We start from the raw sequence: 24,492 nt of genomic DNA, 5'->3' as shown, positions 1-24,492 counted from the left end.
CATTAGGCAATGATGCAAAGCATAGAAGAATTCCTACCTTGGTAATGTGGTACTTGACAGTGACCGGCCGCTTGAGACGTATCTTCCTAAACCCTAAAGAAGCCGCACTCATGACATGGTGGAATGATGAGCGTAAGGTGGATGATGATAAGATTGCACACCCGGCTAATTGTAGTCAGTGGCAAAGGATCGATGAGAAGCATAAAGAATTCAGCGATGACCCAAGGAATATATGGTTTGGCTTGAGCACTGAAGGAATGAATCCCTTCAATGAGAGGATGAGTGACCATAGCACTTGGCTAGTGATCTTGACCATGTACAACATCCCAACGTGGTTGTGTCAAAAGAGAAAGTACCTTCTCTTTACTATTCTTATTTCTGGCCCTAAACATCTAGGCATTGATATAGACGTGTTCCTTGAGCCTTTGATGCAAGAAATGGAGAGACTATAGAGGCATGGGGAGCCGATGTATGATGCATTCTGAAAGGAGGACTTCATATGTAGAGCAATAATATTTATTACTACCAATGATTACCCCGTGTTGTTTGCTTTGTTTGGATAGATCAAAGGGAAGATAGGATGCTTGGTTTGCTTGGATGGTACTACATGGGTGTTCCTAGATGCATCCAAGAAGATAGCTTACCTAAGGAACCGGCGCTTCTTAAAGACAAGTCACAAGTACCACAGCAAATTGTTCTTTAGATTTTATGACAACACCCCGCAGATTGAACCCTCTCTAGAGAGACGTCATAATAGAGAACACATGTATAGAATGGTGAAAGAAGAACATATGCGTCGTCTATGGAAAGAAGAATCCGGATGGGATGAACAGAGATAGAAGCACACCTCCTGTCGAAGGCGTACCTTTCAAGAAACAATCGATCTTCTTTCAGTATCTGCCTTATTGGCCAGACTTGGAGATACCCCATGCAATTGATGTTATGCACATGCAGAGAATGTCTTTGAGAGTCTCACTGCTACCTTGATGGACACCATGCAAGTCAAAGATGGTCTGAAATCACGGAAAGACATGGTGCAGCTAAATGTGATGCCACAGCTTCACCCGGTACCTGAGGCTAATGGAAAATACACTCTACCCGCGACGTGCTTCAAACTAACACCAGAAGATAAGAGAGCTATTGGTTCATGCCCCCATGGAGCAAAATAATTATTTAGTAATTACAGCATTATTGCATAATGGCTGGCCCACAAGCATTCCATTTTAGTTGAGTGAATCAACACGTGAATGGTTTGTTCACTTTAGGATTGCCGCCAGCCGAGCATACAATGCTAGATTTTGTTGGCATACCATTTTTTCTAAACTATAGCCCTAGCAGCAAGTATGGTTTACTCTCAAGCAAAATTAAATTCATCCACACAAAACTGATAATACAATTCAGTGGCATCTAAGCATGTTCTCATCCTATGGCGAAGATGGAGAACCTTCTAAGAACATGTTCGACAGTTAAGGATACTATTACCACAAATTCAGTAAAGAAAATAGAAAGCTTGCACCCTAGTAGATTTGAACTATATGTGTTCTAGCTTTCAAAACTATATAACTCCATTACAGGCCAAAGAAAACAGAAAGAAAATTAACACCCTGTACAAATTCTTTTGGGCCAACTTCATAAGCTTGCCAACTAAAATTCACACCCTGTACTGCTACCTAGATGTGAACTCAATTTTATTATCTTTTATCTAAGTTAAGTGCTTGTTTAGTTTCCAAAATGCATAACTGGTGTTAGAAGTATCCAAAAGTATACAATGTTGGTGGTTGATTGGTGGACCCTCTGGTGCCTCCAGCTCTCCACATGCACAGTTATCCCTGCGCTCCTTGCATTCCAGAATCTCTATAATCAATAATAGCTTACAGAAATGCCTCTTGTGTTGGTTGGGTCACTACAAAAGAAAAGGGCATACATGAATATAGAATCAAGGACAATGCAGGTATACAAAAATCAAATGGCCAAAAATCACAGCATCTCTATTCTGAAAAAAACTTCAATCTTTTCATGAGCAAGTAACTAAAGAAAAAAGAGGTTAACTACATCATAAACCAATGTGTGAAGAGCATGCAAATATGGCATATGTCAACCTCGAGGCAGCATCTTGTGATTGCTGACCCTTTCCACTGAGTTCGACAGGAACACTCTGTTCAAAGTCTTCTAATAACCTCACATATGTGGAGTTGGGTTTTTAAAAAAAAGTGTTGTTGTTGCTTCTCACTGTTAGTTGTAAAGAAGCAACGAACACACCAGGCATTGATACTTTTTGCTGAATTGTCACATATAAGTAATGGTGGTGTTGCTTGTGTAAACATGACAACCTCTGTCTTCTCAGGTTAACCGTGTGCTTCAACATGACAATAATATGATATAGATTCCATTAAGATGATCATGTTGTCTTTATGCACGAGCTTAACTTTGTCAGACAGACCCCAATTTACGCATGAATACCTCATTTTCATGAAAGACTAAGGGTTTCATAAACCTTGGGGATGCCATGCAGTAGCTACTTTGTTTTGTTCCAAATCGCTCTATTTTAGTTCCTATTGTCCCATTTAACCTGGTGCAAGTCTGATAAGTAGTGACACTGGTGGCATCACTGTGCATGGTTCGGTTAGGCCCTTGGTTTTCTATATTCCTATTTGAACTAGGTAAAGTTATCTGTTAAGGGTAGAATTTGTTGTAATTTAGTTGCAACAGAATGCAATTCGGATTTTGCTTGTTGTGGAAATGTTGTATATCTCAGATTTTGCTTGTTGTGGAACTGGACAAGTCTGATAAGTATTACAGTTGAAAAGAGTTCTTTCTATTGCTCCATTCAATATAAAACAATTTTGATTTTTCTTGAGAAAATATACACCAGTTTTTGTACAACAGCAACATAGAATTATAATTGGTTTGTCGTTTTTCATTGTTCCAGCTATTCACTCGTATATAGCTCTTGGTAATTTCAATCGGTCGAGTATGATCTTTATTTCAATCTGCCAATGCTCTTGGTAATTTCAGTTTGCCTGATAGCTAACTTGTTTTTTGTAACATTTGAGAATTCATTTTATTCAGTTTTGCCTAATAGCTCTAGTCAACAGTTCTCATAAAAAGAGGTTGTAGCTTATCTTCAGTTACCCATATTATTTTTGTATTGGATATATAGAATCAATAATGATTGTTTAATATACATATACCATGTGTTTAATATCAAGGCTGGTGATTAACTACTTGCAGCGCCTGATCAGTCCTTGCTACTTGATTGATTTAATAGTTATTATTGTTTTGTTACTTCACTGCTCTATCGCTTCTAAAAATTCAGATTAAACCCATTTTCAGTGAACTGCTCATTTCAGTCAACAGTTTATATAGTTTGCTTTGTTCTTCCCCAATAGATATCTATAGTTTGTTATTCCTGGCTACATTCTATGGTTCCTGGCTTGCGGCTGTCATAAACTACAATTCAGTACTATTGACTATATATATTTTATATGGTTCAGATTTTCATTTGTCCAATGTGCAGCTTGGGGCATAGGACCAGTGGGCCACTACTGCTTTTTGGCTATTTTTGCCATTAGCTGTTGCTCTATGTTTGCTAAGCAGTTGTTGCCTTTTTTTGCCAAATCTCCCCTCTCCTCTCCTCTCCTCTCCATTATTTTGCCGATGATAAAATTGACCAAGTCCATACATTATATGAAATATGAGCTAATGATCAAGAACTTGTGAGGAACTTGGCATCATTACTAGCCGCCCCTATATTACCTTCTCCTCTCTTCTCTGTTATGATGCCACTATGCTCCAAGTTCATGATCAAATGATGATTGACATGTTTCTGAGGCCTCTACTACTGCTACTACTCATTTTTTTATATATTATTGTTTTATAGGACTACTTTGGTTTATAGACCTTTTTATTTCTTATACCATCTCACATACCTAAAGCAATATCAAGTAAATTATCAGAAGCTAGAACTGCAAAGGAGTTCTCAGTGATGTTATAATTACCTTCAGTGATGTCCTGCACCTCTTTTTCTGCTGTCTTCCTCTCCTTCTGTGAATTTGGAAGATCCTGCTCTTTAACCCTCTTACTCTATCTAACATGTTGACATACCATCATAGCCCATTTTCCATTCTTATCAGCATGATTCGGTAACTTTAATTCTTGACACATCTGAGCCTCCATAACCGTTACCTCAGCACCCTCTTCTTGCTGAAACAAATCAGATTCTGATACTTGGCATATCTAAACCTCCACTGTAGCTACAACAGCGCCCTTTTCTTGTTGATTCAGAGTATTTTCTTGGCCTTTCTGAGCATTCACCTCAACCAAGTCGTCTCCATCCTTTTGTTGATCCAGTTGCTTTTCAAATTCTTCATCCTGACTCAACTTCTCCCAATTGACTAGGTCCTCTTCTAACCCATAGTCTAATTTAATTTTCTTTATTTCTTTATCTTCATGGTAAAAGAATTGATATATGATTCCCAACAGCAGCTTGGAAAGCTCTCACTTGATAGTTGTGCATGACATGTTTCTTTTTTTTCACTAAGGCCTTGTAGAATCTGTTTATGGAATCTGACCTTCATGCTAGTGCTAGAAAGTTCCTTAGTTCATGCTGCATTTTCTTGGTCGATCACCTTCTTGGTCGGTCGGTCTCTCTAGCTAGCTGAAGCTCCGGTCATCGACTACTATATGTGGAGTACCCATCTATCGCCTCTATCTAGTTCTTGGCTTCTTCTTGCTACTATATATCTATTGATCTGTAGCTATAGTTTAGCTGCCACTACTGCTAGTACAACAACTGCTATTGCTGCTACTGCTGCAAATTACCTATTAGCCTATTGCTCTTTCATATGCTTTGCTGCTGGTATTGCTACGTACTAGAACTACTACTGCCTCCTAATTAGGTCAGTTGTGGATCTGATCATTTCCCAGCTTAATTGGTGACTCTACTATTTGCTGTTACTGGAGTACTGCTAATCCTCTAGCTGCAGTTGTGAACTTCTTGTGTGATGATATGCTTGCCTAGCAGCTTGCTCGTCCTTGCTTAATTAACTTGGGATTTTAATCAGCCAGCCGGCTACATCTACATCGATTTGGTGAAATTAATCCTCTTGTTTAATTTCTAGCTTGCTGTTGATCTACCGGCTGCGTGCTTGGGGGCATAGGACCAGTGGGCCACTATTGTTTTTTTGGCTATTTTTGCCATGAGCTGCTGCTCTATGTTTGCTAAACAGTTGTTGTTTTTTTTTTGCCAAATCTCCCCTCTCCTCTCATCTCCTTTGTTTTGCCGATGATGAAATTATCCAAGTCCATACATTATATGGAATATGAGCTGATGATCAAGAACTTGTGAGGAACTTGGCATCATTACCAGCCACACCTACATTACCTTCTCCTATCTTCTCCGTTATGATGCCTTGATGCTCCAAGTTCATGATCAAATGATGATTGACATGTTTCTAAGGCCTCTACTACTGCTACTACTCGTTTTTTTATATATTGTTGTTTTATAGGACTACTTTGGCTTATAGACCTTTTTTATTTCATATACCTTCTCGCGTACCTAAAGCACACTTTCTTGCATCTATTAGAACAAAGCATGAAATAATGTCGCAAACACCAGATAGTGCAGCAAGATGCCCCGAGCATGATGAGCAGCCAACCTATGAGGAGCAAGCACTAGAGGACCAGCTTACTCAGGAGCAGTTCGATAATGAGTTAGAAAAGGATCTTGAAGTGATGCTTACTTAGGAGCAGTGTGACAAGGAGGAAGGGGGAGCAGAAGGAAGAGCAGGAGACGCTGCTGAAGGCAAAGAAGAAGAGGATGATGATGAGGAGGACTCAGAAGTGGGATATGTAAGTCCCAAGGATCCTTTCTCATGTGAAGCCAAAAGGAGGCCAACGGAGGAAGATTTGGACAAGGATTTTGACCCAAACGAGGAGGTAGGGAAAAAGCCTGAGCTTGTAAATTTTGCTAAAGCTTTGGCTATGTTACCTCTGCTAACACTTTGACCTGTCATATATACAAGTCCCTCCTGAAACTCAGAAAAGATGACATCAACGTCCGCGACATCTTGCCGGACAAGACGGAGTAGAGGAAAGGAGAGCAGAGGCAATAGCCACAGAGACAGACATTGAGGCCTCTGCTCCACAACCTCAAGACACAACCATGAACATGACTACCAAACCAAAGAGGAGACAAGGGGATAGAAAAGAAAACCAATATCTAGATAAGACATGCTATGTGATAATAGAGGTCGGGCCAGCAGGGGAGATCCTTGAGCCAAAGGAATTCAGAGGATGATTCTATAATGCGATCAGGGCCTTAGTAAGAGATAAATTGAACCCAACAATCTCTAACTGGAAAGAGATATTAGAGAAGAAAAAGGATGAACTATGGGATAAGCAGCTGAAGCTCAATTTTAGATTTCTAGAGGGTAAGCATGAACTGGTAAAAAAATGCTTTCAGGATTATGGGAGAGTCATTCTGACATTGGAGATCGGAGCTCAACAAGAAGTATATCCAAAAGGGGTTAACTCCCTTCAACGAGTTCGATGACATAACTCCTAGTCAATAGGAGGAGCTCATGGCTCAGAAGACTTTACCGGAGGCATTGGAGCTCAGTGCCCGTAACATTGAGCTGACGAAGAGGAACAAACACCACCATCATCTAGGCCCTAGTGGCTATTATGCCAAGGAAGAGCAGTTTAGGAAGATCAACAAAGAGGCCGCAACATCTGGGAATATCGATGTGAAGAATTTGAAGGTACGCTTAAGGAATTGGATATATAAGAGGAGTACAGAATCATCCGGCGGTAATCTTAAGTTTGATAAGCCAGAGACCCAAGAGGCGGTATCAAGGATTCTGAAATATGCTGAAGACAAGGAGAAGGGCTCATTCAATCCTTCCAGAGAGAGGGACGAGCTTAGCCTTGGCTTGGAAAACAACGAGCACATAGGCCACACCAGGGGCCTAGGGAAAAAGAACGACCTAGAAGCACGGATTCGAAGAGGACATGCACATGTACAAGAAACATGGCAAAGACTGAGAGACTAATCTTGAGCTCCAAGTGAAGGCTCTAGTTGTGAAGGCGCTAGAGGAGCAAGGACTGTCTATGGAGCCACGGACATTAATGACGCCATCGGGAGAACTGGCATTAGTTGGCAGCCCTTTAAAAGTTCCTAGCAGCCAAGGTTCCACTATAGCCACCACCCTAGTCGATCGCATACGGGAACCAACTAGTTGCACCTTGGTGTTTCTCAGCGGCCGACAGAACATTGTGATGGAGGTGGCAACGGGTGTGGCACATCCTCTTGGTGACTTACACCACAATAATAAGATACCGCCGGACTACACTAGGGTCGAGGTGCATACCGTGAAGCCTAAGTTCATGCAGTGGAGGATAGACTATGCAACTCCTAAGGGGGCTGGTGTTACTCGGAGATGTAATGGGGCAGTTCATCCTCTAGCACAAACGGGACATTATATTGACAGCTTTTTCGCTGCCTCCCCCTCTCTTAAATTTGGAGCGAGTTGTTGAGGACGGGGAGATATTTTCACCGTCTCATGACCACCGCAATCCTGAGATGTCACATTCTTCGCTGCCTCATAGCAAGCATGTGCCTGATAAGCCACAACCTTCTCCAGCTCGTACCAAGCAAGTGCATAATGAGATGCCACAGTCTTCTCAACAAGCACAGCCGATACATGAATAGCAAGTGCCTCCTAAAGAAGGTGATGCACAAGAAGATGAGGACATGTCCTGAATGGGAACTTCGAAAGAAGCATCCAATCACCATAAGACCAATTTATGTTCCGATGAAAGACGTCTCATCGGTGCACAAGTCGTATTCCCATGACCAGTTCAAGCCTAAGAATCAAGTTAAAAAGAGTCCCATCATGGGCTTCTGAGGAGGCCGTCACTAGCAAACTCCACCAAACAGCAAAGCAGTATCCAAATGTTGATACCATCAAATGGTCAAAGAATTGCCCGAAAACATATGAAAAAGGCAAGCCCTTCCTACCAAACTAGGACATCCAGCACCTACCACTTGGAATGAGAAGGTTCCATGATTGGTACTTGCGTGTTCTTCTAATGAGCATAGACCTCGTACAAGCATGCTTCCCCACCGGCACATTTGGAAGCCCAGCCGGGAAAATTATCTTTGATTTCAATGACATGCAGACATGCTTTCACCTTGGAGCAATGAAAATGAATCTAATTCGCACATGGTTCCTATAAGTCCTTGTCCTTCCGATATGATATGAATGTAATCTTTGAATTTTGTTGTAACTAACCTACACCATGATTTATAGAATGCAAGTGCACATTGTAAAACAAATGCCAAGTGTGAAAACCAGGTATATAGACCCTTAAGCTATAGCACAAACAAATTTTAATTGCCCTAGACAATAAAAACTGGATGCCAAAGAGCTAGCTGTTGGAAAGACCCTTCGGAAGAAAGAGGACATCTGTATGAAGAAACTAAGGCAAGAGTCCCTTAAGGTTTCAGCATACATTGCCCTGACTTTTAAAAATCTCCAACAACACTCTACTATATGGCTACCATACAATTTTGAGTAAGTTTAACTCTATACTTAAAGCTTTGTTCGATATATTTTATTCGATGTAAAAGAGCTTATCTAGTTCTATGATTAAATCCATGTAGCAACCACTAAATTTGTATAGACGTCTATGTCGGGAGAAGTATGGCATAGGTCTTTGATTCAATAGATAGAGACCCGGTGACATACAAAGACTTCATATCGATTCTCAAGACGTATACATATCGACAATCCTCATTAGCTTATATATTTGTATATATACTTGTAGCGTTCTCTTTTGGATACTAACAAGTTGTATTTGCTAAAATAATTCGAACAGAGCATTTAGGTTCTATGTCAATCAACATCACAGAAGGCATGATCCAGTAAGGAAGGAAAGGTTGGCTATAAAAATACTATGTGCGGTATGTGTAATTTACTTTAGTACTTTATTACGTGGCTATCAAAAGCATTACTTAATATTTTTATATGGAAAACACACAGTGCCCCAAGCAGAAATCTGGGAGTGTACATTGTAGATACTATGTATGTTCTATAATGAGTAACACCAGTGCCTATAGGAGACACCCCTTAAGGATAAGTTTAAACCTCTTCACCCGTAGTATAAAAACTTCGCACATGATATGAAAATACTAAACCGAAACTTGTTCTCTTGTAGTGGAAAGAAGAGAAAGAAATGAAAAGAGACCCATACAAGGATGACCAACTCTTAGAGCTCGTCGGTGACCTTTGTAATTTCATATTGGACCAGATTATACACGTCAAAGGCACCTACCATGATCGAGATTCTAACTTATGTAGAAATCCTCAGTACCAACACCTTCGTGAGACTGAAAGGCTAATTCTAGGCCGTTGATAACAATGTGTATGGAATTTAACATTGGTCTTACCTTGTGGGACGGTTTGGACTTGTGGAACGAATTAGACTTATGAATTATGTCTATTTAACGATGTATTGTATATATTCTTGTGAATTGGACTTATAATTGTAGTTTATATAATACTCTTGTGCTCGTGATTAGATTTAAATTATATATGTTCTGGTCGAATTTGAATTGTAAATTTAAATTCTTTTTTTGTGAAAAAACATACTGACTGAACCGCCCCTACAAACAGGTATTATAGGGGCAGCTGAATAGATTTGTAGGGACGGTCTGGGAACCGCCCCTACAAATACATGATCTGTAGCCACGCTTTGGTAGGGGCGGCTCGCCAAACCGCCCCTACAAATCACCTGGAGCCGCCCCTACAAAAGGTTTATGTAGTAGTGTTCAAATCTACTCTTCAGAGTCTGTTTGGTACAGCTCCAGCTCCGGTCAAAACAGCTCTAGTCGTGACTTCACCTGTAAAGTAGATTCATTTGAGGAGCTGAAGTAGTTTTTTTTACCATCTAGCAAAATAGCTTCTAATGATAGTCTAAAATGATGAAATGTCTGTAATACCTATTTTTTTCTTTTTTCTTTTTTCTTTCTTTTTTTCCCCAAGCTTATCTGCCTGGTCGAATTGCATGTGTCTCAATGCATCTCCCGCATCCAGCCATGGTGCAGTGCCAGAGCCGCAGCCATCCGCATCTCCACATCCAGACGGACGCGGTGCCAGAGCATCCAGCCATCCACATCTCCGCGTCTCAGCTCCTCCGCGGCCAGGCGAGCTTGCCCGCGCGCGGCCCGGCGAACCGGTGACCCAGCATCCCGACGGAGCCGCTCCTCCTCGCACATGCGTGCGTCCTGCGCTCGTCGCCGCCGCGCCGCCGTCCCTCTCTGCCGGCGCACAGCCTATGCCCCTCGCCGTGCGTCCGTGTCGTCGCCCCTTCCCGTGCCGGCCCACGCCTCCCCCGACCGTGCCCGCGCGTGGGGGCCACCAATGCGAGGTGATGCCGGTGGGAGCTAGTATTTTTTTGGCTCCTCTTTCCTCTCCTTGCTTGTCTCAGTGTGACTTTAGTGGCTCCTACCGGGGGCGCTTTCGTTTTCGGGCGTTTGGCGGAGTGAGCCGCAGAATGGCTCCGGGAGCCGGTACAGAGTCTGTACCAAACGACCCCTCAGTTTACCGTGTTCTCTCTACTAGTACTGCAGTACAGGCAGAAGAAACCAACGAGTAGCAATAGCATGGCATACATCCAATTAAAACCGGCATGGCAAACACTGGTTTACTGAGGTGGAGGAGTTCGACCGGGACTCAGATGCCTGCCAACACCCAACCACAATGGCTTTTTCGACGTGCATGGCTGAATATATTGTTCGTTGAGTTATCGTAAAAAAAATATTATTTGTTCATTAAAATAGCACGGACAAATGTCTCCATCGCACACCAGTCACCTCCGGACCATGGCAAAGAAACGAATAACGATGCAGTACAAGTTGTGATCCAGAACTTCCGGTTGCATCCATGCCCGCGCACAGGCACAGCATCATTTCCTGTTTGCTCGCGGGGTGATGGATCGTGGATAGCTGTCGTGCACTCACGCTCGCGGTCAATGCCCAATGCTACGTACATTTTTCCAGCTGAATTCCGTGGAGGATCCCCCTCGCGGACAAAGGATGAAGGATCGAGTTATGTGGACAAGGACGTATCCGGCTTGAGCTTCTGTGGCACCAAACATTCGCCTTACAAGGACAAGCAGGGCCGTCGTGGCCCGTCGTCAAACCCCGTCCACGTCCAGTCCAAAAGGCCAAGTTATAGGAATGTTGGTCTCTACGTACAGAAACACAAAGACTGCAGTGCGTGAGTGAGAATGAGGGATCACTGAGATGGAGATGCAGACCGGTTCCTGTAGGTGATTTCCAATCCAACCATCCAATTCCAATCTAACCAGGGCCTTGTTTAGATGCCATCTAAATTCCAAGTTTTTTTACTCTCTCTCCATCACATCAATTTTTAGCCGATTGCATGGAGTATTAAATGTAGGTAAAAAAAATAACTAATTACACAGTTTAGTTGGAAATCACGAGATAAATCTTTTGAGCTTAGTTGGTCTACGATTGGACAATATTTGCCAGATAAGACGAAAATAGTACTATTTATCGGATTCTTTTTTTCAAAGTGAACGAGGCCCAGATGCGTCCGGGTGCACGCACAGGCGCCCCCGCCGCACGAGGACAACGCCCGCCCGCCCGCCGGGAGATCTTGACAATCCAGGGCAACTAGCCCACGGATTGATAATATGCATGCGTGGAATGGAACAAACAGTGTCCTCGATCAGTTGCTGGTGCCAAAAGGCAAAAGCAAAGGGGGAACAGTTCTTCAGGCGCGGAAGAAAGAAACGGGAAGACAGTGACGTGAAGGTAAACGAGAAGAAGGGTTTTGAGACTTGGGTCAGGAATTGCGGTCACGAGCTCACTCCGACGCCTCAGCTACTGCGCCGATTCACTGAACGAAAACACAGGACGCAGGCACTGTGATGAGATGAAACGACAACCTGCTCTTTTTTCTGTAGCGCTTGAGAGACTTTCCACGTATAGGCTGTCGTAGGTTCCATGGCCCTCTAGCTTGACGGCCTTTTCCTGCAGGTAGATACATGCACCACACCACACTACCAACTGTACTACAACAGCACGAGTCGTAAGAAGCGGCGTCTGTCTCTGTTAGCGTAACAGGAACTATGGAATACGCGATGTGTTAGTCACGAATCAGTGTTGTCTACGTATATGCACGATGGAGAGCATGGTACGGCAAGTCCACTAGGCCGAGCTACGTTTATAATCTAACACTCTCCTGCAGTCAGGAATTAGAAGCACCTGCGAACATTAAAACTGGACCTAAGCTCTACAAAGACGGATGTCAGGAGTCCCTTGGTGAAGATATCAGCCTACTGGGATGTCGTAGGGACATGTACAACACGAACTTCTCTAAGGACGACACGGTCACAGACGAAGTGTAGACAACATGCTTGGTCCGCTAGTGCTGAACGGGGTTGGTGGACAAATAAATGGCACTGATATTGTCATAGTACACAATGATGGCTCGCCGAAGAGGTGAATGGAGCTCATGAAGGAGTTGGCACAACCAGCATGCCTCCGCAACTCCATTGGCGACAGCGCGATACTCAGCCTCTGCACTGGATCTAGAGACAGTTGCCTGACGCTTCGAAGACCAGGAGATCAAATTGTCACCTAAAAATACGCCGTAGCCAGAGGTGGAACAGCGAGTGTTGGGACAACCGGCCCAATCAGCATCTCAATATAAAGTCAGATCAACAGGCGAGGTGCGACGTTCACCAAGATCCAGAGTACCCTGAATATAGCGCAGGATGCACTTCATGGCAGCAAGGTGTGGCTCTCTCGCATCGTGCATGTGAAGACAGACACGGCATAGGCAATATCAGGACGAGTGAAGGTGAGGTACTGAAGGGCACCGGCAATGCTACGAAAATGTGTCGAATCGTTCACCAGGAACACCAATGGCAGACATCTTGGCGTGAGTATCGACAGGGTGTGCTGCAAGGCTTGTAGTCACGCATACCGGCACGGTCCAGAATATCCAGCATATACTGCCTCTGAGAGAGAAATAATCCATCAGCTCGACGGTCAACAGAGATACCTAGAAAGTGATGAAGAAGGACCCATATATGTCAGAGAATTCCCACCGGAGAGCTGCTATGACCTGCTGAAGAAAACTCTGTGACGAGGCGGTGAGAACAATACCATGCATATAGAGAGGCAAAAAAAGTTATGTCAGCGTCGTGGCGGTAAATGAACAGGGAGGTGTCAGCCTTGGCCTCAACAAATCCAAGAGAGGTGATGTGACGGACAAAGCGACTGTGCCACACGCGAGGTGCCTGCTTCAGTCTATACAGTGATTTGTTCAGCCTGCACACATAGCTGGGTTCAGAGGAATCAACAAATCCATATGGCTGCTCATAGTAGACAATCTCAGTTAATTAATGTCCCATGGAGGAAGGCATTCTTGACGTCCAGATGATGGATCGGCCAAGAGCGAGACAGAGCCAGTGTAAGAACAACCCGGACTGTAGCTGGCTTGACGACCGAACTAAAAGTTTAATCATAATCAATCCCAGGGCGCTGAGTGAAGCCACGAAGAACCCACCTCGCCTTATAGCAATCAAGAGAGCCATCAGACAAAAATTTGTGATGATAAAACCATTTACTGGTGACGACGTTCATACCAGGTGGACAGGCAACCAATGTCCAAGTGTCAGTTAGCCAGGAGTGCATCGAACTCAGCCTGCATCGCTGCTCGCCAGTTGGGGTCTGCCAAGGCAGAGCGGAAGGTCTTTGGCAAGGGAGAGAGAGTCGCCGTATGAAGATCCAGACGATCGACTGGCTGAATAAAGCCAGACTTGCCTCGAGTCCGCATGCTGTGATCGTTGACCACATGCACGATGGACTGAGGCCAGTGTAGCGTCGGTGCACCCAGCTTTACTGGCAGCGACCTAGGACGGAACGTCAATAGGGGCAGTAGAGCCAGACGCTGAGGAGCCAGGGGCAATACCTAGACCAGAGCCTGGCTCAATGGTCGGTGGCGCACTAGGTGCAGCCGCACTACCCGAGCCAGAGGCGGGCAGTGGACTAGGCGTAGGCGAGGGAGCACTGGACATGGGCGATGACGCCCTGGGTGCCGATGCATGAACTCCAGGCACGGGCAACTAAGGTGCGCCAAGTGGAGTACCTGCAACCACAGCACTAGGCCCAATAGGCATAGTGGAAATGTCATCACTGTTCAAAAAATCCAAGGTGGCGGGATCCAAGGGTGAGGTTGACATCTCAAAAAAGGGGAACAAGGACTCATCAAATATCACATGATGAGAGATGATGATTCTGTTGGAGTGGAGGTCAAGACATCGTTAGCCCTTATGATCGGAGGAATAACCGAGGAACACACACAAGGAGGAACAAGGTGATAATTTGTGCGGGGTTGTGGAGGACAAGTTTGGATAACAGGCACATCCAAAGACCCAAAGGTGAGTGTAGGATGGATTAGTGACGTAGAGAGCAAAAAACGGTGTAAGGCCGCCAAGGGTCGTAGTGGGGTGACGGTTAAGGAGGTAAGTGGCAGTGTGGAGGGATTCAACCCAATAGACCAGTGGAAGGCTGCCCTAGAAAAGGAGAGAGCGCACAATATTATTAATAGTGCGAAGAGCGCGCTCGGCTTTACCGTTTTGCTGAGAAGTGTATGGGCACGACATACAGAGGACGGTGCCCTGTGAGAGGAAGAACGTGCGAGCCAAAGAGTGATCGAACTCACGGCCGTTGCCGCACTGGACGGCCTTGACAGGAGTGCCAAACTGCGTGCACACGTAGGCAAAAAAAGTTAGAAAGCATGGCAAAAGTCTCAGATTTAAGACAAACCAAAAATGTCCAAGCATAGTGGGAGCAATCATCAATAATAATGAGATAATATTTGTAACCCGACACGCTAGCAATAGGAGATATCCAAAGATCACAATGTATTAAGTCGAATTTATTGACTAGCTCGAGAAGTAGATGTTCCAAAAGGAAAACAAACATGACGCCCCAATTGGCAAGCATATGACATACGTGATCACATTTGGGTTTATTACACGGAATAGCTTGAGAGCTAATGAGCTTGGACAAAGCATTGGAGCCAAGGTGACCGAGATGACGATGCCACAGGGTGGAGGTGGAGGCAGTAGCGGCGAGTGAGGGTGTGCTGCTGGTGGGCGGGAAGAACGGGTAGAGGTCAGTCGTGCTATTGCACTACCGATCACGCTCCGCGTTTGTAGGTCCTTCATAGAAAGGCCAAAAGGATCAAACTCGATGGAACAATTATTATATGTGGTGAACCGACGTACAAAAATTAAGTTCTTAATAATTCTAGGGGACACTAAAACATTGTTGAGAACAAGAGGATGACTCGGTGCATTAAAAGAGAATTGATCCAATAGAAGTAATGGGTAGCAAGGCACCATTACCGACAATGATAGATGAAGGACCAGACAAAGAGGGAGGCTGAGGAGAAGAGAGAATACCAGAGTGGGCCACTTGGCGGAGCTAGCTGGTGGCGTCAAAGAATCATGTTGAAGTTGTTGATGAGGGACGCCTGCTCCCAAGACCCACCAGACATGGGGTTCCATGGCTCCAGCGTCGACGATGTTCCTGATGAAGAAGCCGAGGACGTCCCTCCCCTGTAACTGAAGCCTGGGGGCGGTGCGAACAACGACGCGAACCCTGGGGGTGGCGCCAGGTAGTAGGGCTCGGGGTACGACACCATGTTGAATGTCGGTTGGGGTTGTTCGTACACCATAGAATGGGGGCAGCATGGGACCAGAGAGGCCTCCGTAGCCATGAGGCCATAGTTGCATAGTGCCAGACCATGGATTAACATGGCCGGTGCCTGGGCCAGACGGCGCGCCATAGGACAGAGCACCACTAGGTCGGGGACCACCAGGACCGCCGCTAGACTTACCGCCGCGTCCACAATAGCGGGAGTTACGTGATCTAGAGGAAGCGCTTGAACCAGCAGGTGCCAGCACTAGAGGGCGCTGCTGTGGAGGTGATGGTGCTGCAACCAGGGCCTGTGCCGTGGCGGGAGTTGCATTGTCCATGGTTTTGTTGAAGTCGATCTCCTCAAGGAGGAGGAGCGTATGCGCCTGTCGAACATGGGGAACGGCCGCTGCATCTTCATGTTGGACACCTTGTGATTAGACTTAGCGTTGAGGCCATGGAAGAGGGTGAGGACCAGCTGTCGATCACCGATCGGATCGCCAAACTCAGCGATAGAGGCGGCCATCGTCTCAAGGCGGTGATAGTAGTCCATGATGGACAGTTCACCCTGCTTGAAGGTGCGGAACTCAGCCTCCAGCAGGTGGGCGCGAGACTCGCCCTACTCGAGGAATTCATCCTCGAGGTAGAGCCATGTAGCGCGGGCGCCGGGTTCCTGGATCATCAATGATTGCTGCAAATCGTTGGACACAGTGTCGTAGATCCAGGTGAGGACGCAGCAGTCCATGGTCGACCAAGCCGATCAGTCAGCGTAGGAGTCATCAGAGAGTACATGAGGCTTGAGGTTGTACTTGCCGAGGACGATGAGGAAGAGGGAGCGCCAGCGGCCATAGTTGTTGGCCGGCTTCTCCAAGGTGATGGGAACCAAAACCTTAATGATGATGACGGCGATCGCCTGCGTGTGCAGGGTGGTGTTGGTGGCTTCCTCGGCAGCGAGCTTCTGGTTAAGGGCCGCATGGGCCTCGTCCTCGAGGCGCTTGGCCTCGGCAGGCTGGGCCGTGGCAGCAGCGTTGTCGTCGCTGGGGGCCATGACCAGATCGGCAGCAGCAGGTTCCTAACGATAGGATCATCGGCAGGAAGGTGGCCCAGCGAGGATCTTAGCGGCAGGCGATGGAAGGGCCGGCGATGTGAGGTTAGTGGCGGCCTAGGGTTTGTGGGACCGGCGACGTAGTCAGCGGTAGCTAGGGTTTGCGGAAGCGCGATCGCAGGAGCGAACCGTCTGTGATACCATGTTAGCGTAATAAGAATTGTGGAATACGTGGTGTATTACTCAGGAACCAATGTTGTGTATATATAGGCACAATGGGGAGCCTGGTACGGCAGGCCCATGGGCCGAGGCACGTTTACAATCTAATAGTCTCGTCGTTCTTCTGAAGAACACTCACTCTTCAGAAAACCTAAGAGTCGTGACAAAGGAACGGAGTCGATCGAGACGCTCCTTTCTTAGACGGCACACCACTGTGGGAACCAGCGTTTCGGTTATTTTTTAATAATAGATAGATAAAATCCGACTTCATCATCCCTTATAGCCAAAGAAATTAGCCCAACTATTATAAAAAAAACTTGACAATACAGAGAGCCGATCTAACTTAAGATTCAATCCTAACATTAAAAGGACATCCAAAAGCAAAAAAGAATTTTAAAGCTGTGACTTCTAATGTTTGACACGCGTGGATGATGCTCTCATTGTTTTCTTCACCATTCCAGTTGTATCCAATAGCGTAACCAATGTGTTCCTCCGAATAAAACCTTCAAGAAAAGTTTTAGGTTGTCAAAAACGATTTCATTCCTCGTAAGCCATATTGCCCAACAAATGGCAGCACCTCCTGTTAACAAAAGAGCATTGTTCATTCTTGTTAACAAAAGAGCATTATTCATTCTACCCCATGTTTGTACCACCCATTGAAAAAGGTCAGTAACATTATTAGGTGATCACAAATAACAACTGCATATTTGATCTAAGCTGTCCGGATCACTTCCCCAAGAATCACTTCACAACTTTTGCGCCACTTTGCTACTGGCATCTGTGGAAATGTCGAAATTCAGGCCCTCTTTGGCAGGGCTCTGGCGGCTCCGGCTCCCGCCCCTGTCCACCTGTCGGCCGCCCATAGGCCGACAGGGGCTACTGTTCACCGGAGCCGTTTTTCTCTCTCCTCCTTTCCTCTCTCATAGACACCGCCGGAGCCGGAGAAGCTCGTTTTTCGGGCTCCGCGGCTTCAGCTCCCCCTGGCACCTATCGGCCCATGGACGGCCGACAGGTGCGGGAGCCGGAGCCCTGCCAAAGAGGCCCTCAGTTGTGTTCATTACAGAGTTCTACACTCACCGATAGGTCTTCCTGCTAATGCACAATGGTGCAAAGTTTTGGAGATCCGGATTACCAAAGAAGGATAGGGAGAGGTAGCTGATGTTTGGTGCCAACTCTTGTTAATTACCTTTATGTAATCAGTAAATTGGAAATGATGACCATGTAACTCTACAAATAGACGGGCTCCTTGAAGCTGATCAATGAAATAAGAAAAACAAGGTGGGGAGCCTCCCCCGGTGGACAGTATAAAAAACATCACTAGGTGATCTCAAACCTAAAACTAGGTAAATCGTACTACGCCAAAGAAATTTAGGATAGATGCAATCAAAGAACAGATGTTGAATTGTTTAACAGGTGTTGAATCGTTTCCTCAAGCATATCCCGATTCAAACAAAACCAAGGCGACCCGATTCAAACACGAAGGAAACAAAGAAGGAACCGGCTTAAATGTACATGAAGGCAGTTTTTTTTTCCCTCGTGGACACATGTCCTCGTATCGTGGACCACAGAATTCCCACTGAGATTCGTGTCGAATCCCTAGCAGCAGAGCATTTGTCCATTGGGGCAAAATTTACTCTCTTAAATGCCCAGCAGTTCTTCAGCTCAAGTGCACGCATATACCGTATAATCTACTGTTTCTTCGGCTCCAATGCATCTAACACATATTACAAAGGTCCTGTACCGAGGGTCTCTAATACAATGGCTCTGTTTGTTTGTTTGTTGGTTTCTGGATTGATAAACTCGATAGGTGCTGGTTTGTTATGAGAAAAAAATATCGTTGGTTGATTGATAAGCTCTGACTGAAACCAACAAGCGAACAGGCTGAATACATATAGCTCCAACAAAGTAAGTATATGGAAGATCCATTGTGGATGTCAGGAGAGGCATAACATAAATCTGAGTATCATCTTTCCTACAGACCCATTTACCAAAAAAAAGTTATTGTTATTGAAAAAGACTAAAAATAAATATTAATTTTTTTGTCTATAACGCTGCTCAGAGGACGAGTAAATTTTATATTTTAGATCGTGGTGGTCGGAGACAATCTGACGAGCAATAATGTGCACTGTGCAGTAACAAATGCTGTTCGTACGACATACACCAAGACGTGTGTGAACAAGAGAACGCCACATACGTGTTGCTTCCTGTACTGTACATGGTTATCATGTATCCTTCAGATCTTCGCTACAAATTAATTCGTTCTAGAAGCGTTTGGGCGGCCAGATCCTGACGCGAGATCAGGGAACCCATGATGGCCGGCCAGGACGCCGGACACCATAAAGGCAACAGTGTCGCAACACCTAGATAAAAGGATGTTCCCATCCCAGAGAGCCATACTAGTATTTTTTTTATGCAACTTATCAACTAATCTGAAGGTTTTGTATTTTTTTTAACTGTGAGGCAGATCTAGAACTGGAACCAACAGGGAGTTTGAATAATCTTCAATTTCTCAGGCAATCCTGACAGTGACTGTTCCTGTCATGCCCAACAGATGAAGCCTAGCATAAAAAATATCCATCCCTACAGGATTTGTGCCGGCCAAACAAAATTTAACTAGATGTAAAAAAATATTAGCATCATTTTAATCTCCAAGTAAATTTATTATAAAAATATTTTCAATAACCTATCTAATGATATTAATTATGAATTATAAATATTATCGTTTTTATATATATTTGATACCAGCGGAACAGGCCTCTCTGGCTTCATCATCTACCCAGTTCATTTTGTTGGTAACGAAAACGACTTCATCAATATTACAGTAATCAAACAGTAAGGCTACAGTGATCAAACGTTAGAGAAGGAAAACTCTTTTGAGATGTGTGCCAAAGAGAACCTAACAGAGGACACTCCTTCCTAAGTCCTAACAAGGGCACGTTCCGTTCAGCGGCAACGGCGGCAGGTCTGCACTACAACTGTACGCAATAGTGCTGCATAGGTGTAGCATTTGCGATAGCTGTTGCAGCAAAAGACACCCTTTAGTAACCAGGCTAGAAGCGAACAACCTCTTCGCTTCATCGTAAACGATCGTAAATTTTCAGTTAGAACAGTATTTTTCTTTCATACTAAATCTGTCAGCAGTAATAATCCACGATACGATCGTATCAGCACCAAACAGGTTGGAACATATTGAGCGAACCACCTTGGCTTTAATTAAAGCTGAAAAATAAGAGGATAATAAGATGTTCCTAAAAACGTGCCTCCCATACATTTATTCATCATGACCAAATGTATAGTTTAATTTATTATGCGATCATCTAAATAATTTGGGCTCGAAGATTTATATAACGATTATGTCATCAAAAAGCACGAGCCCTCACTATCTCTACTCCATGCATAGAGTCGCTCCTAAACCTCTACAAATTGATACTCATATAAGCTCTTTCTAACTTATTTTTCTAGATCCACCACTGGTCATTGGTCTCTAATAACTCTTGGAGTCAGGACTCTGTACCGTGGCTAGATACTCACTACTTGAGGTTTGTGTGTTGAATTTAGATTGAAAACTTGGTCTCACGTTGAGTTGTAGTAGAAGTGTTTGGAGAAGCTTCAAGATGCTCTAGTTCTGGCCCCCCAAAATATTGTGTAGCATTGTTCGGTACTGCAACATGTTGTAGCAGGAAGAAAAACAACTCTAGCTCCTCCGAAATGAATTAAGTGTGGAGCCGAAGCATATGCGTATTTGGTTCTTCTCATGGCTCCGCTGCATTGCTATAGTTGAGGAGCTGAAACCAAGGAGAAGCCCCCTCTCTAAACAGGGCCTAAGAGTGAAATGAGAGGGTGTAATGGGGATTTTGATTTGAAATAGAAACGTGTGTACAGTAAGAGTGATATATGGGAGGGAAATGAGCTGTGATGGATGTTGATTTGAAATAGAAACGTGTGGACAGTAAAAGTGAAAGAGAGAATTTTTTTTATCCTGTAACATTAGTTACAGATAGACTTGGGAACGGCGAAGAGCAAAAATACAAAAAATACTTAGACGTTTGTATTACTCCACTCCAGATTACTGAAATGAAGTTTAAGCTACGTACTGGACATGTCGGGCGGCACTCAGCTCAGCACTTGAGTTCACAATTTTTAACAGCTTCGGACGGCGGATCTTGCAGAAACCAAGTGGGAACGTAGGATCGTACGTGAGCCGTACAGTGGTACCCGCAGGTCCCCACTCCCAGTCCCAGGCAGCACTACAGGCTTCGTGACGTGACCGGGAGGACCACGCACGTTGACACGAAGCATCCGATATCAATTCGGCTTTTGACCGGTGACCACACATCCGTGGTAGCGTGCAGGCTAATTTTTAGCCTGCTATACAGTATACATACATATACACAATAGATTGGGCCTCCTAAACGGCCGTGGTAGCCCCTCAGACCGCCCGCGGGACACCTATATACTACTCTGCCGCCTCCAGTCTCCTTTCAGCAGTGCAGCGGGCAATCGCCGTTCGCGAAAACGATGGCCTACTAGCGCAATTACGCCCCCCGATGCCTCACGGCTCCTACAAACTAGCCTGCTGGTGTGTGGTGTCGGTGTCGTGTCGTGAACGTAGTAGGAGTACGTGGTAGGCGGCAGGCGCGCCACGAGACACGTGAAAAGGACCGCGACCCTTGTAGGAGTATTCATTGGAGACGACGGGGGAATCCAACAGGGGCGTACACCGGCACCACACCACACCACTACACCAGTGGGCTCCTCCCCTTCCGCCGGGGACCCTGGCACAGGCGCGCGTGGGAAAAACCGGGGGAAATGCACGCGCCAATCCTGTCAACCGCCGAAATTCAGCAATACGTCCTACTGTAGCAAGCTGTACAGCAAGTCCAGCTTGATGCTAGTAGGGAGGACAGCATGATATGACGCCGGACGGCAGATGGAGAGTATACATCAAGAGTGCATACCGTATTCAATTTGAAGGATCATACAAAGTTACGGATCATGCCGATATGGAAGGGTAGGGCTGAGCCGAAATGCAATTTTTTCTCGTGGACGTTGCTACATAAGAAGATCCTGACGGCGAATAATTTGATAAAAAGAAATTGACCAAATGACCCTATATGCAAGCTATGCGAAGTTGATCCAGAAAACCCCACGCATTTGTACAAGGGCTGTCCCTTCTCAAAACAAGTATGGTCCATCTTGAGAACTTAGTTTGGGCTCTCAGCAATCGACACAGTGGGAGACAATGGGTCGCTCCATGGTTACTAGCACAGATGTAGGCTTCGGATAGATAAACCTCATATGAGAAACTTTGATGGTCCTCACGATCTATTTTGGGTGGAACATATGGAAAAAGAGAAATAGAAGAACTTTTCAAAACAAAAGCTTGCAGCTAAGAGAGGTGGCATTCTTATGCAAGGAGGAGATCGATCAATTCGGATTGGCCACAATACCAAATGTAGAAGCTCATCAGTAGCGTTTATTTTTCTCTGTTCATTTCTCTTTAAGAGTTCTACTGGTTTTGTTTTCTTTTCTCAGTAGAGTGGTCTGATCTGTATGCCTTTAGTAGAGTTGAGTCTGTTGTTGAGGTTGTAAAAACTTTATAACACCTCTTTTTTTTTCTTCTTTCTATCATCTAATAAAAATCCAGCAAAAACTTTTTTGCCGCCTCTCGAAAAAAAATGCACGCGCCCTCCAGAGTCCGCAACGGCTAAAACACACGTCGCACGCCCACCTATGACGCGGACGCGCCCCACAGCCCCGTCCTGCTCCTGCCCGGGGCGCGTGAGAGGATCATCGGCCGGAATGGCAGGAGGAACGCACGCGCGGCCCCCATATCCATATGCCGGAGGCGGCAGAGGAATGCCACGCGTGATCCCCCAGCACCACCACGCGTCCCTCCGTGGGCGCGCAGCCGTGGTGCCGCCACGCCAAAGGACAGCAAGGTGGCCGGGCCGTCCTGCTCCCGCGGCACGCCCCCACCGACCGGTCCTGTCGACGCCACGGCAGCGCCACAGAAACCACCGATCGGTTCCCGTCGACGCCACGGGACGCACTGAGCCACCGCTCACTGACACGGGGTGAATTGCGCGCAGAGAAACGGAAGACCCCGTCGTTTTCGCGGAAGACTCCTTGCGGAAACAAACACCATGTTCGCTTAACACCATGTTCGCTTGATCGTTTCTGTGACTTATAAACCGGCTAATAGTTGTTTTATTGTGAGAGAAAAATACTGTATCATGACTGTTAAGCCTAGACGATACGCTTGAACAATGTGAATGGCGCCCAAGGGAGAAGTAAATGAGGCAACACGATGGGCAGAGCAGAGCCTCGCTTTGACCGGGAGTGAGTCTAACTACAGTGCACTGGCCCTGCTTATTATTATATATAAACCCCGTGCGGCTAAACTAAAGCGTCGTCTCATCATAACATAAGCCAGAGTTAACTCCTCCATCCAGGTAGAAGAGAGACACTGAGACAGCCTCACTAGTGGGAGATGCTGACCACGACGATCGAGGACCTCCACGCCGACGTGCTGGGCTGCGCGCTGCGGCGCCTGGACGGGCGGTCGCTGGCCGCGGCCAGCTGCGCCACGGCCGCGCTCCGGGCGCTGGCCACGGACCCGGAGACGTGGCGCGCGCTCTGCCTCGCCGAGTGGCCGTCGCTGGCGCTGCTGGCGGCCCAGCCCCAGCGCCGCCAGCTGCTCGCCGCGCTCCCGCCGCAGCGGCTCTTCGCCGACGCGCATCCGTTCCCGTCCGCGGACGCGGACACCGGGTGCGTCCTCGGCGGAGGAGACGGCCTCCTCCCCCTCCCCGTTCCCGCCGGGGAGCTGCTGGTCTCCGCGGTGGACGTCTACTACAGGGGCGCTCCCCTGCTCTCCCGCGTGGTGGAGACGCCCGCGTCGTCGTCGTGGTTCCTCGCGTCGCCGTTCCGCGTGGAGGCCCTCGAGCGAAAAAAGCCGGCGCCGGCGACGGAGGCCGCCGCTGCTGCGGCGCCCTCGCCGGCGGAGCTGGAGCTGAGCTGGGTGGTCGTGGACCCGGCCCGCGGCCGCGCGGTGAACGTCTCCAGCCGGCGCCCCGTGGCGGTGGACCGCCACTGGTACACGGGCGAGACGCTGGCGCGGTTCGCCGTGGTGCTGGGAGGGTGCAAGTTCGAGGCCACCGTCGCCTGCTCCGAGGGCGCTGCTGGCTGGCACGCCATCAGCGAGGTCACCCTGGCCGTGGAGGACGCCGACGGCGCGGCGGTCAGCGGCGAGGGCACGCTGCGGCTCCTCGCCGCGGCGATGGAGGCCCCCCGGAAGGGAGGGGAGAGCGAGCCCGAGGAGGCCAAGAGGCGGTACCTCGAGTTCGTCAAGCGCAAGAAGGGGAGGAAGGAGAGCAAGGCGCGCCGCGAGGCGCTCGTGGACCTCTGCTGCTCCGCTGCCAGCGCTGTCGTCGTGCTCACCTGCCTCGCCGCTGTAGCGCTCCGGTGACCGGCGGGCGACTGCTGG

The 24,492-nt window shown here is 46.6% G+C and overlaps 1 protein-coding gene across 1 annotated transcript; it reads left to right on the top strand.

Moving 5' to 3' along the window:
* The first annotated feature begins 23,206 nt into the window (after window positions 1-23,206).
* Window positions 23,207-24,481, top strand: LOC136496871 (probable F-box protein At2g36090). The gene has a single exon (XM_066492639.1). The coding sequence runs from the start codon at window positions 23,500-23,502 to the stop codon at window positions 24,472-24,474; it is 975 nt and encodes a 324-aa protein (XP_066348736.1). The 5' UTR covers window positions 23,207-23,499; the 3' UTR covers window positions 24,475-24,481.
* The last annotated feature ends 11 nt before the right edge of the window (window positions 24,482-24,492 follow it).

This window comes from Miscanthus floridulus, chromosome 12 (assembly GCF_019320115.1).
Source record: "Miscanthus floridulus cultivar M001 chromosome 12, ASM1932011v1, whole genome shotgun sequence".
In the NCBI taxonomy this organism is placed as follows: domain Eukaryota; kingdom Viridiplantae; phylum Streptophyta; class Magnoliopsida; order Poales; family Poaceae; genus Miscanthus; species Miscanthus floridulus.
The sequence above is the reverse complement of the archived record's forward strand: the minus strand, read 5'-3'. Positions and strand labels throughout refer to the sequence as shown.

Bases quoted from the DNA above. Each gene is read 5' to 3' on its own strand.
- LOC136496871 (XM_066492639.1), top strand. From the start codon at position 23,500: ATGCTGACCACGACGATCGAGGACCTCCACGCCGACGTGCTGGGCTGC.